The sequence below is a fragment of the Phaethon lepturus genome, unplaced genomic scaffold (genome assembly GCF_000687285.1).
Source record: "Phaethon lepturus isolate BGI_N335 unplaced genomic scaffold, ASM68728v1 scaffold3725, whole genome shotgun sequence".
Classification (NCBI taxonomy): Eukaryota; Metazoa; Chordata; class Aves; order Phaethontiformes; family Phaethontidae; genus Phaethon; species Phaethon lepturus.
The window spans coordinates 1-13,637 of NW_010538191.1; the positions used below are offsets into that span (position 1 = coordinate 1).

The following is a 13,637-nucleotide window of genomic DNA, read 5'->3' on the forward strand; positions in this document are numbered from 1 at the left end:
TCCTTCGCCTGCTGGTGCTTCCCACGTCACTTCTGGAAGACGCCACCATCGAAGCTCGCTGGGGGCTTTCCCGCACGGAGCGTGGCCTGGGGACCCCTGCCATCTGCCCTGTGGTGCATGACCTGCACCCTTTTCCCCTGTCTTTCCTGAACATGTCCTCCTGCCTTCATATTCAGGTCACAGGAATTAACCCGAGTAACCTGCCAGTCATTTCGCCGTTCATACCACACACTGCGTTACCCTCAGGACGCGCAAGACATCCGAGGGGTTTACTCCTCGGCGTCCCACTCCGCCGCAGGAAAGGCTTGTGGCATGCACCTTCTTGATGATGTCCTGTGAGGAGACCCTGGTGGCCCCCCAGCCCCTGCAGCACGCACTGCTGTGCCTTCCCCTACTTCACCCCCTTCCACCTTCTGAGTACCACAGACTCACGAAAGAGGAACCATTTCCATCTCAATATTGTGTCACATGATTGCAGGGTTAAAAAAGGCCATCAAGTAAAACGTTTAAACTTCTCAAAGTAATTATATTGCTTTGTTCTCCCCAGATACCTTTTGTATGATGTAAATCCTCCTGAAGGGTTCAACCTTCGCAGAGATGTCTACATTCGCATTGCTTCCCTTCTGAAGACCTTGTTGAAAAATGAAAACTGGGTGTTAGTTCTGCCTCCTTGGGGACGCCTTTATCACTGGCAGAGCCCCGACATCCTCCAGGTCCGGATCCCTTGGTCGGAGTTCTTCGATCTCCCAAGCCTCAATAGGAACATCCCTGTCATTGAATATGAGCAGTTCCTTGCAGGTAGAGTATGGAATCGTAGACTCCACAATTGACAAAATATGGTGGTTTCTTCACAAGTTTATCCTTACATGTGCTTTTGTCCTTACGTGTGAAATAAAGTTAAAAGGTGGCAAGAGGAGAGATGGAATTGTGCTGAGTAACAAACTGCTAGGATGAAATAACGCAGTTATTTGGCGGCTCATTTGAGGTAGCAGTGTCAGCCCCTCAACTTCCTAGGGACCCCAGAGAAAGACAGTTGATGCCTGTGGGTGAAGTCACAGATACCTCTGCATAATTTTGGCCATAGGAACAACCCTGTCAGGAGAGAGAGGCGGCCTACAGCTCTGTTGAAATACAGACAAGCCACCTTTTTCTGGAGGTGGCTGGACAGTAAAAGCTGTACAGCAGGTTCTTTGGTGAACTTACTTTTTTTATCGTCAATGTTACACATACTCAAAACACTTATGCCCCTGCTTTTTGCATACAAAATGGTATATGAAAGAAAGGCTTTCCCCAGGAATATGGGAACCGTGAAGTTGGTTCCTTCAGGGTTTAACGCCACGTTGAACTTATCACCAAAATCTGCAGCCGTGTCACAGACTTTTTCAGCAAAGGAAATAAAGGCCACCAAATGTCACACCTCTGCAAAGAGCTCTGAATGGATCCTTGTCCCCTACCTTTCAGGAGAAAAGCATTTACAAACCCTGAAATTTAGGGAAATGTCATTTTCTTGGAGGCACTCGTCCAGAAGCAGCTACCTACAGTATTGAAAACCTCTATGCTTCGTGGTGTGTTTTACCCAGCTTTTAAATTTACATTTCCATGATATTCAATCTGTTTGGTACATTAAATCACACAGAGCTGTGTGGGAGTAGCAGGTTGTCACAAGCCCTGACCCATTTAGCTTTACTGGCTCACACAGAACTTCCTTCCCTTTTTTATAGGGAAAACAGGGAAGAGAGGGAGTAGTATAGTATTAGCATTTCTAGCAGATTTTTAGCTCGAGCCATGCTAGTTCATGCCTTGATTGTGTGGTTTCTCATGCTCACAAATGCTTTGCTTTGCCTTCTGCTCAGAGTCAGGTGGGCCCTTTATTGAACAGATTTATGTCCTACAAGGCTACGCAGAAGGATGGAAAGAAGGAACATGGGAAGAAAAAATAGATGAAAGGCCATGCATTGATCAGCTTATGTACTCCAAAGACAAACATGAGTACTACAGGTAACATCTGGCCGTCCTTTCAGTGTTTTTAGTTGTATTCCATGAGACATTTGCCTACTTTAACAGAACAGGCTTGTGTGGTTGTTGTAGTGTTGTCTGTGAATCTCTAGATGCTTGGGGTTCAGTTTTTTAAAAAAACTCCATCAATAATAAAATGGTTTGGTACTAGAAGGTCTAATTTAGAAAGTTGTTGTTTCACACAAAAACAGTGTAAGGGAGCTGCTTGGTTTATTTAGGTTATATATCATCTTTCTATGGTGCACTGTTGATTTGTTTCACTCTGTGGCATTAATTTAAAATACAAGCCTGTGAACCAATACTTTGCGTTCCCTTTCAGGGGATGGTTCTGGGGTTATGAGGAAACGCGGGGCCTAAATGTCTCTTGTTTGTCTGTCCAAGGATCTGCCTCTATTGTGGCTCCCATCCTTTTGAAGAACACTTCAGCACAGTGAGTTGCCTTGTATTATTATTTATTGTTGTATTGCGTGCCCACAAACCCAGTGCCAGGTGGGAGAAGCAGGAGCAACTTACAGGCTATGTCCCACTTCATCACTGAGTTATTGTAATCCATTAAAATCATTACAAAAGGAATTTACACTGTAAGAAATACCTAAGTAAGTTAGGTTAAATGCTGCAGTGCTAAAACTGAAGAGGAAATAGCCTTGAGCTCCTTCATATTCTCTCTCAAGTAGCTAAATGACCTTGCCACCCTGTGTTCACCTTTCCTTCCTTTACCCTTCGATGCGGGGTCAGGAGGGAACAAAGCGTGGAATCAGTGTTTCCCAAGCCCACATCTCAGATCATGAGGTGCAGTGCCTGGTCTCCTGTGACATCCGTCCTCAATAGTGTGAGCTGAGTTTAGAGAAAGCAAGCAGCATGTTTTGTCTTTCTGCTCTGAGATGCCACTAAGATGATCAGAGGAAAGGAAAACTCTTATATGAGAGGTGGAACATGCTTACATTGTCCCAGTAGGAAAGTATTTCCAGTCAGCTGTGGCCCTGTAGCAAAAGCTACTGGGGTACAGATGAGAACAGGAAGAGGAAATAATCGCTGTCTGTGAATACATCAGGGGAATAAATCCATAGGAGAAACACAAACAGTGTAAGATGAAGTGCAGTTTTTCCACAAGAGCAAAAACATCCAAAAATTTGACATCAATACAGTTTAATTGGAAATGAGATAAAGGTTCCCTTAAGCAGAGCAGTGGGGATCTGTGGTACCTCCCGCTGGGAAGCAGAGGAAGCAAAGTCCTGTTTCTTAACAGGAATGTTGTTCTATTTGTAGGAGTAGTTATACCATAGTTTTTGCCAGTGGCAGCAGAAATCTAGATTAAGTAAGCCATAGAGCTTTCCACATTTAGCTCAACAGTTAACTCTTTCATGGCAACTGTCAAAGGTCTGGCGATGAGGAAGGTCAAGAGAAAAATTAGGCGTGGTGCCTAAGTATTCCTAACATGCAGACAAGATGCCTGATCCACAAGATCACATTTCTTAATCAGACACAAATAGGAAGAGGAAGAAGTGCCAGTGTAACAGCAATGTAAGGGCAGCTACAGTTAAAACTACTGGTTCATGCTAAAGCCGATCTAGTTTAGTGTGTGAAATCTAAGTGAGTAAAATCAGATGTCTGGGGAAAAGCATAAGAACTAGGCATGTGTGTAATGCCTCCCCTGACTCCTGTCATACCCTTCAGATTTGTGGTTGTAGGAACCTTTTGAGCCAAAAGTGATCTTCCTATCTTTTATATCCTTCAGTGAGTCCATGGATCTGTGCAAGCTTGCTTTTGAACCCCCATGCACACTGTTAGCATCCACAGAATCTTGGGACAAGACCTGAAGGTTCTGCACCTGAAGTGTGCATCCTATGAAAATCCACCTCCTTTGGCAACTCCTACCTGCAATTTTCCTCTAATGTCCCTTAGTTCCTCCTGTCACACCCTTCAGATTTGTGGTTGTCTTTTTGACAACTTTTGTTTTGAGCCAAAAGTGATCTTCCTATCTTTTATATCCTTCAGTGAGTCCATGGATCTGTGCAAGCTTGCTTTTGAACCCCCATGCACACTGTTAGCATCCACAGAATCTTGGGACAAGACCTGAAGGTTCTGCACCTGAAGTGTGCATCCTATGAAAATCCACCTCCTTTGGCAACTCCTACCTGCAATTTTCCTCTAATGTCCCTTAGTTCATGTAGTGTAAAAGACAGTGAACAAACAGCTCTTCCATATTCACCTCCATGCCATGCATGATTTTAAATCTTTCTGTCATATTTCCCTTCACTTGTCTCCTCTGCAGTGTGAAGAGTGCTGGCTTCGTTAGTTGTTATTTGTGTGAAAGCCTTTCCATGCCTTTGGTCACCCTCGCTGCCATTCTCTGAACCTTTACAGTTCAACTGGATCCCGCAAACTGAATGCGGGTAAACCCATTACACACTGATATAATGACATGCTCTGTTTAGTGCTCTCTTCTTTTTCTGGTGATTCCTAATATACAAGTTCCTTTTTTTGACCTCTGATGAGTTTTGCGTTGACATTTTCATCAATCTGTCCTCATTCCCAAGCATCAAGCCCTTTAGTTACCAGTTGAATTCAGTATTTTTTTTACTAGATGCACTCCTACATTAGATTCCATCTGCCACTTTATTGGCCAGTCATCAAACTTCTCTAATTCTTCACAATTGGCCTTTCTCTTTGCTGCTCTGAGCAATTTTAAATTGACACAGGCAAGCTGTGTCACCGTAAAGTTCACGCCCCTTTGTAGGTTGTTTAGGATGATGGTGACAAGCAGATCCCTTCCACTTGTGACCTCCTTCCGCAATGACTACTGGACATTTATCCCTGTCTTTAAACTTTTTTTTAATCCATGCAAGGACCTCCCCTTCTGTTTTCATAAAAGCTTTTAACAAAGGTTGTCAGGAAGTCCTGGTAAACAATGCCAGTGAGATTTCCCTTATCCACATGTGTGCTTATGTCTTCAGACTACTCTGATTGCATAATTCGGAGCTCCATGTTGATACTTTTCCAGTTTACTTTAGGTATCCATAAATTGTTTTTTTTACAATAGTTGCTATGAAGTCCAGTACTGACATCAGGTTTATGACTATGTTGCATCCTAGACCTCCCCAAGTGCATTTTCAGGAAAATTGACATCACATCTGCTGTGTTGCAGTTTTAAGTGAGAAGTGGCATACCAGAATTAGTGGCACAGCTGCTTCGTCATTGAGTTTCTTGGCAACTGTTGGATGAATACTGCCCAGTGTTGGCCATTTATTGGTTCATTTTGTCTAGCTGTTCCTTCACTGGACAGTTCCTATGGACTCTTTGGTTTGAGATGCCTTCTCTGATGAGTCCCCCTGTAAAAACTAGTTCTGGCATGTGAATCTTTCCCAGCTCCTCCACCTAGCGCACAGCTACAAAAAATTACATTAGCTGTATGTTTTATTATCATGATGTTACTGTCTCTCAATGCTTGTTAAGCCCTTGATTTCCTTTGTATTGGAATGAAGATTTGTCATTAAATTGAAGTCCTTTATTTCTTGTTGCTCAAATTCTTTTTTCACCTTCCTTATTGTCTTTTTCTGTTTAACTTCATGGAATTTATGAGCCTTTCATTTTTTTTCACTTGGACACTACTGCATTTTTGCATGGTCCCCTTTTTCAAACTGAATGCAATGGCGATAACTTTCCTTTGGCCATTATTGACCCAATAGGATGTTGAAGGTGAGTATCTTTATAGCCACGGTCACAGATTAGCTCTTCCACTGTGAGATTTTTGTCTGTGTCTTGCTGCTGCTCAAGATGATGTCAGGAGCTACTCCCTGCCCAATTGGTTCATGAAACTGTCTTTGGTTTATGAAACTGTCTTTTGACAGTGTCTCAGAGTGCGCGCGTCCTGCTAGGGACAGTTGATTATCAGCAGTGATAATCGAAAGTTGATTGGTTATTTGCTTCCTCTCATTTTAGTAGAAGAAGGTCCAGATAATTACTTTGACACCCTTCAGCAGAAGCATTTCTCTGTGTTTTTGCTCATATTCTGTACGCTCAGAACACAAACTAAGCTGACATCAGCTGTGCTCTTGGACACTCAAAACTCTCAGAATCTCTTCTGCTTCTTAGAACTTGGATAGTGCAGTTGTTTCCAGTACACAATCCTGAACTGTGTGTATATATGAAAAACACAGGCTGTTTTCTTGTAACTTTAAAATTTAAAAACTGTAATTTTAAAATTTGTGTTTAGTTGCTAACACATGTTTTTGTAGTGTCTCTGTGTTCTTTGATCTGTTGTTTTACTGTAGGACACTTTGTTCCCCGCATGGAAAACACCTTCTCTGGTTTTGCTTTTGTGAGCACAACTTCCAAGAGGCTCTCATGTGCTCTGAGGCTGAGCATTGTCTCATAGCTTGCTTCTCTCCTTTGGATCACTCTCCCTGTTGGCAATCTTATTTCTCCAGCAGCAACTACTCTGAGGACTATATGAGGGATTGTTAATGCTTGTTTGTGTTTAACTGTCAGAATTAAGAGTACCATTTATTAAGGAAGAGAGCAGATGGCGCATTTCACTCCTCTCCTAGCAGGGTATGGGTCACAATTTGCTTTATACAGAACAGATTGGCAGCCTATCCCTCCTTCCCAGTGCTCCCTTTGCAAACAGATCATAGTCTGTGCTTTATCCTAGCAACTGTGTAAAGAAACTTTGTAATGTAAATGCTATTCCTAAGGGAACTGCACTCAGTTTTACTATTTTTAATAGGTCAGTGATGTTAGACAGAGCTGAAAACCTTCTTCATGACCACTACGGAGGGCAAGATTATTGGAATGTGAGTATTTTCCAGTTAGCTTCTCTAGATTTTCTACTTGGTTCTGATAAAAATTCAATAACCAATATGTGTTTCAGTTTTACCTCGGATTTCTTTTCTTGAGAGTAACTTGTGTCTTATGTTTCAGCAGTGTATGCTAAAGATGGTCTTTAGGCTGCTGTGGATTAATGTAATGCAGGAATTTGTCCTGGTGTCTTGTCCCTAAAGACTCAGTGCTGCAGGGCATGGCGTTTAGAAGGACTTTCCCCATGCGACATATCTGCAATCAGAAGAGAACTGCCTTTGTGCAGTTTCTTGCCTAGTCAGCCTCAAGATTAGACTTTTCAATTCTCAGAAGTGCTCAATGTTGTCCTAACTGTCTCCCCGTTGGCTTCGATGGCAAAATTCGCACGGGATTCAAGGTAACACTGAGCACTTTGGGAGACACGACCCAAGGTTCTATGGTAAAATAATTCCTGTGGGAAAAGTTTTAAGATAAAGTTAAAGGTTCAGCCACAGGAAAACAGAACATGATATGGAGTCCCTAATACAAAAATTTCTAAGAGAAAGTGACTCTCATGATACTGCAAGTTACATAGACCTCAGGCTTGTAAGCAATAACATCTGGCTAATCACCTCGTATATGGCATATTCTTCAGAAATGGACTGAACAGTAGTTTGCCAACTATGAATTTTTCATTGAGAGTGACTCTCCAAACAGAGAAATGCAACCCACATATCATTTCTGAGTCTGACCTCTAGTCCTGTAAAAGCAGACATGAAATCCATATGGATCCATAACACATTTCTTAGCAGTGGCACTTTAAACATTGTCTCAACAGTTTAAACTTGTGCCAAAATTACTTAAAACTTTATGGAAAATAGTCGTCTTTCTTTTATTTCAATTTTAACTACTTGCATGATTTTTGGTGTTTTTTTTCTTAATAACTTTCTGGATGACATCTGGAGTTCTTCATAAATCTTGCTAACAGATGCTCTCTTGTCTCAAAGAAGTTTTTAAGTTGTAGCAAGCCAGCTTCCTTTTGCAACTGACATCTTTGGTATCCAAAAATATTTTGATTTAATATTGAGCTGTGTTGCTCTCACTGTTGTCCCCATTTTTGTCTAGGCTTCTCTACCACTGCAAGGTTACTGGTATTCACTGCAAGGTGAAAGGTATTGTTTTGGTTTTCTTAATGGTTGAATGACCACAGAGCAGGGAAGACCTCACAAAATGGTTTAGGAGCAACTGTTGAATCCCTTGAAGAGCATCAGTGTAGCATGTTGACCTCATGAACACTTTGCCATTCATATGGAAGCAGAAAGTTTTCTAAGGACAACTTTTAGAAAAGCTAGCAGTTTTGCATTTAGTTTCGCCATTTTGGGGGGGATGATCTCAAAGAACTAGAGGATCTGTACCATTAATTCAATTAATGTACACAAAAGGGAGCATAACCAACACTGATTTTGTTTGTTTGTTTCCCAAACTTAGAATCACAGAAAAATTTAGGTTTCGGCAGCCCTGCCTCAAGGTTTGCACTTCCAGAACTTGATCTGGTGGTTTGGGGCTGTGTCCACCTGGAGGTGGAAAGTCCCCACACCTGGAGATCCGCCACCTGTCTGGGGCCTGTCCCACACCTGTGCCACTCTTGTGGGCAAGAGGTTTTGCCTGATAACCAAACAGAAGTTGCCTTGCTGCAGCTTGGGCCCAGGGCCTCTTGTCTTTTTCCGTGCACCTCTGAGAAGCGTCTCTCTCTTCTCTGTTTGTCTCTTTGCAGACAAAAAGGGAGAAGAAGCAAAACTTGGAGGTAGTTGGAAAGGGTGACAATATTGCTCGTGCAGATTTGAAACATATACTTTAAATAAGATGATAACGAGATACAGAGAGCATCCACTTCAGCAAGTTTATCAGTGAAGGTTCACATATTCATGTTTTCTCTTGTACATATGCTGTTGCAAAATAAGTGTTCATCCAGAACAGCTGCTGTCAGGGAGTGCCCAGGAAAAACGTGGCACAGCACACCTCATGGGTGCCAGACATGATGTGCCAGTTGTGCAGTCCGCTGGGATGAAGTTTAGAGGTGTTTGACACAAGCATAGCATTCAAAGATGTTTATCGTCCTCCCCAGTGCACTGCAGTGCTGTGGGTTGCGTACATGTTTGCTGCCTCTTGAGCTTACCATGTTCATCACATCTTCAGTGAGGTACACAGTGGCTTGACTCAACAGGATTGTGTTGTGTTGACATATTACAAAAATGAGGAAAAACCTCTCTCTCTGAACTGCAGCATGAGCATTCTGCAGCAGACAGTGTGTAGATCCTCCCTTAATATAAATGTGTTGACGCAGGATTGGGGATGAGATTAGGAAGCCAGTGCTGAGCTCATCAAAGATGCTAGAAGAGGAGGCTTTGTGCTTCCATTAAATATCTAGAGGGGTCTGGATCTCCAGGTACCACTGCGATGCATCTTATAGAAGACTAAATTGGTCTGTGTCTTACTGAACGATACGGAGGAGGAATTAGCTCAACCACAGTGAGTTTGGCGCATGGAGAAATAGCTGCTCTGGGAAAAGGTGAAAAAAGGCTGGCAGATTCTAGTTCCAGCCTCTTTGCTAGAGCAAGGCGAAGGCAGGATCATGTCTTAGAGTAGCAGTAACGCTCTGCCTGGTTTCTCCCCTGTGTAGTGAACTCTGTCTTCTGTGGGCTTTACTGTGCTGAGAAAAGAGAGGCTGTTGGAAATTGAAGAGAAATGTTTTTGTTGCACCTTCTTTGGTGCCCATGACACAACAGGCTACAGACTTGTATAAGATTAAGAATTAAACCAAATTGCCAAGTGTCATTTATAAGTGGTGTAAGTCAAGTGGGTTTTCCTAAGTTCCCTTAGTTTCCTTTCACTTAGTTCCCTTAGTGTGTGCCTGTTAATAAGAAGGCTATGTGTGACTATGTGCAGGGGTAACTGCATCAAAAAATCTTTGAAAGCAATTACTGGTGAAAAAAATCCTTTTTTGTCACTTTTCCACTGAATTTGATAGGAATGTCTGTGGCTAGATGCATGATTTTTTTAAGCAGGTTTTATTCTTACGGGTGTTTTGCAAGCTAATGTCTTTGCCCAGCTTTTGTTCCCAAAGGTGAGGTATATTGCTATGGTGTTTAATTTGGTATATATTATGTGTTCTGTTATGTAAATAACTACAATCTGCTCCATACACATATGTATTGCAGAGTCAGATGAGTATACTGGTTATAAATGTGTTTATGATTAGATTTAAACAGTTAAAGCTCAGATGAGAGGTTAGAAATTGTTGCTTGTAGTGCTGCATGGATGTATCAGAAGTAACCACATCCTGGAAGCTCTGTGTATGTGAAACTATCTCCATTTAGTCATTTTTAGCTCGCCTTTTTTCTGACTTGGCATCTGCTCTTATTCCAACAGACCCGTCGGAGCATGGTGTTTGCTAAACACCTCCGTGTAGTGGGAGATGAGTTTAGAAACAAATATCTTCAATCCACGGATGAGGCAGACAGGACTCATTACATGGAGGACTGGACACAGATGAAGGTAAAATCATAACAGTCTGTTTCCCATAACAAATGTAATATTTTTTTTTAATATATTTTCGTACTCCTGGCTGTACACTGCAGGGAATACTGGAAGATAGGTGTGAATCTAGCTCTACCTGCTCAGATGGAGGTGGACATGCATGTTCCTACTGTACCCTCTTCTCCCTGTGTGACTTGAGTAGACAGAGTCAGTTGATGTGACTGACTGGTTCAGGGTGCCAGATTTCCTTTAGTGAAACACAAACTTGTATTTCTTCTTGTATTCAGCATCATCTGTGGGTGTAAAGTTCAACTGCACACTGCCAGTTGTAGGTTTGGTCAAGGAGAACAATTTTTTCTTACAAAGATTTCACACTCTAGTTTCTCTTGTATGATGCAAGCCACCCAAGATCAAAACATTGCAATAAGAGTCCCAAAACATTGCCAATCCTTACCTTAAAATTACTTTCTGCAGCTAGAGTAATTCAGTGCCTTATCTGGAGATTATGCAATCAGGCAGTGTGAATGAGTAGAGGTGCTCTCAAGTTTTAAAGTTTATTTATCTTTCTCTCTCAGGTTAAGATGGGCACAGCTGTAGGTGGTCCATACCTTGGGGTTCATCTCAGAAGGAAGGACTTCGTTTGGGGTCACAGAGAAGATGTTCCTTCCCTGCAAGGAGCTGTAAAGAAAATCCGCAGCCTCTTGAAGATGCATAAACTTGAAAAAGTTTTTGTAGCCACTGATGCTGTTGAGGAGGGTAGGCTGATTGTAGTCAGTTTAGGTTTGATAACTTTTGACAATGAGTGCAGCAATTACCACTTTGTTTTTATGAATGACTGGAAGTTCATATGCCTCCATTATTGAATGGGGAGTTGAACAGGATTGGGCAGCTGTTTCCTTCAAGCTTGAATAGTTGGTATCAAACCGTTCACTTGGTATTTCCCATAGGAGGTCTGATGGCCTCTACGGTTGGAAATTGGGAACTGAATTTGCCTGTTCCTCCTCCTCTTTCTTCCATCCCACCGTTTTTTTCTTAGCATTTCAGAGACTCTTGGACATGGGAAGGGTCCTCTGAAGTCTCCCACCTAGCCTTCCTCTTGGCTACCCCTAATGTCAGACTGGAGTGGACCTGGCTGTGTGTGGCCAAAGCTTCGAAACCCCCAATGGTGGGGTTCCCTTCTTTCCAGTAGTATCTAGGGGTCTGTTTCAACGCGTGATGTTAGAATAAACCTGCAGGGCATGGCAAATATGCAATAGCTAATTTAAGTCTGCTGTCAAGAAAAGCCTCTTGGTACACCTACCCTGTAGGATTAGGCAGCGAGGCTAGTGGTAGCGTCTGCCCTACCACTTGCAGGCTTCCTCACTCCTGAGAATTGCCCGCCTTGGCACCACGCCTCTACCCACTGGCTCCTGCCCCTGCCTACAATACTCTGATGTTTGGCAAACACGTTATAAAATTTGTAGGTAGATTTTGGTTTCGCTTGCTTCGTAACTGTTCACCCAGGGTTTCCTTAAACATATACATTTTATGACAGCAGCAAGTTGCTCTTGCAACTTGTAAAAATACATTTGCATCTTTCAGAGATTGAATTGCTCAAGAAACTGCTGCCTGAGATGGTGAGGTTTGAACCCTCTTGGGAGGAGCTGGAACTCTACAAAGATGGTGGCTTAGCTGTGATTGACCAGTGGATCTGCGCACATGCAAGGTAGCGAGTTTGGCTTTTCTTTGAGGAGCCAAATCTTACTGTCACAAAACTGAATAATGTTTTTGACCCAGATACAGTTGCTTACAAATCATATATGACATGATACTATGTAATTGAGATATACATATAAAAATTAGATGTTGTAATAGTTACATTGTGTATAAATATAATAATAGGTCAGTTCATTGGACTGAAATCAACTACTTGCATTTTAAAAACTGGCCCCCTTCAAAAACCCATTCTGATTTCTTTCACAGGTATTTTATAGGCACCTCAGTTTCAACATTTTCCTTTCGGATCCATGAGGAAAGGGAGATCTTGGGATTTGATCCAAAAACAACTTACAACCGATTTTGTGGTGAAAAAGAGAAAAACTGTGAGCAGCCAACTCATTGGAAAATTGTATACTAAAATACAGAGAAATCCAAGGACTTCAATAATGGTGACCTCAAAAGAATAAGGAAACACTCTGGGGAAATACCTTCCTTTGACCAAACTACAGCTCAGTCCTCTACCCTCCTTCTCAGTGTTTACTTGACATTTGAGTTTTGAAGTACAAGCAATATTCATCTTCTTAGTCAGGCATTGATGGGAGCAAGAAAAATGAGGTCAGCCTGGGATCCAGTTCTCAGCATAGGTAGGATTAGAGGACAATACCAGACACTGTAACTGAAACTTGTAAGGCAAAACTTTGTCCTGAAGCTGAGTAACAAATAAAGTAAGTTGCGGCTTTCTTTGGAGTTCTGAGGAAGAAGAGGAACAGTTTTATAAATGTAACACAGTTGTGGTTTGTACAGCATTTCTGTCTTTATTTTCTGTTCTGTTCAGTGTTTGCCTCTCTGATAGCAAAAAAAAGTCTTGGTTTCGTAACCTGCGCTACGTGACCTGCAACTTCTGTGTAAACTCTGCTGTTCCTTGGTGAAATCTTCCCTTTTCAAATAGTAATTTGTGAACATTCAAATTGTCTCATGCCATCAGTGCTCGATAAAAGAAGACAAGGTGGTATTTCTACCTCAACACCAACTGCTTCTAATAGCAGTCTCAGTGGATCTGTGCTGAGAGGCACAAAGATGGGGCTTGTAGGGTGGTAAAAGAAAGGTTATGTTTCTTATGTTTTACCTTCAGAAAGGAGCCTTCCCCCCCCCCCATCCTCCCAAAGGCCTGTTCAGTTGGACTGATTCAAAAGATCCTTTTGGGATGACGCAGTCACTTAGTTCAGCGATGGTGATGCTTTGCTAGCGAGCATGCTAAAAGGCCTTTCAGGTTTCCATGTCAGTTAAATGGATCATCCCAGTAGTTCAACAAATGAATTTTCTGCATTTCTGCTTTGGATTTATGCAAGGGAGCAAACTGAGGACAATCACAGACAGCAAAGGTCATTGGGCCTTGAGATAACACGTACCAGCGTAGCAGTCGGGAGCCTCACCGGTGAGGTTGTGCTCTGATGGAGATGGCTAGCTGGTGGTACAGGGGAAGATCCCGGTGCTACACCACCAGCCAGAGGGAAAGCGCAGCGCCCGTTTTGAGAAGAGTTTTGTATGCGTACCAATTCTAGCTCTCGCAGTCTCCTGCTTTGTAGAATTGACTGCTGGGAAGTATTCTG

The 13,637-nt window shown here is 42.4% G+C and overlaps 1 protein-coding gene across 1 annotated transcript; it reads left to right on the top strand.

Annotated features, from left to right (window-relative positions):
- Positions 1–176: 176 nt before the first annotated feature.
- On the top strand, positions 177–12,655 carry POFUT2 (protein O-fucosyltransferase 2; the record flags this gene model as incomplete). Its single annotated transcript, XM_010286697.1, has 9 exons — positions 177–335; positions 548–798; positions 1,854–1,998; positions 2,336–2,446; positions 6,743–6,809; positions 10,222–10,347; positions 10,905–11,085; positions 11,911–12,034; positions 12,292–12,655. Coding segments are annotated over 9 exons (1,318 nt in total), but the record flags the coding sequence as incomplete, so codon positions are not given.
- Positions 12,656–13,637: the final 982 nt, after the last annotated feature.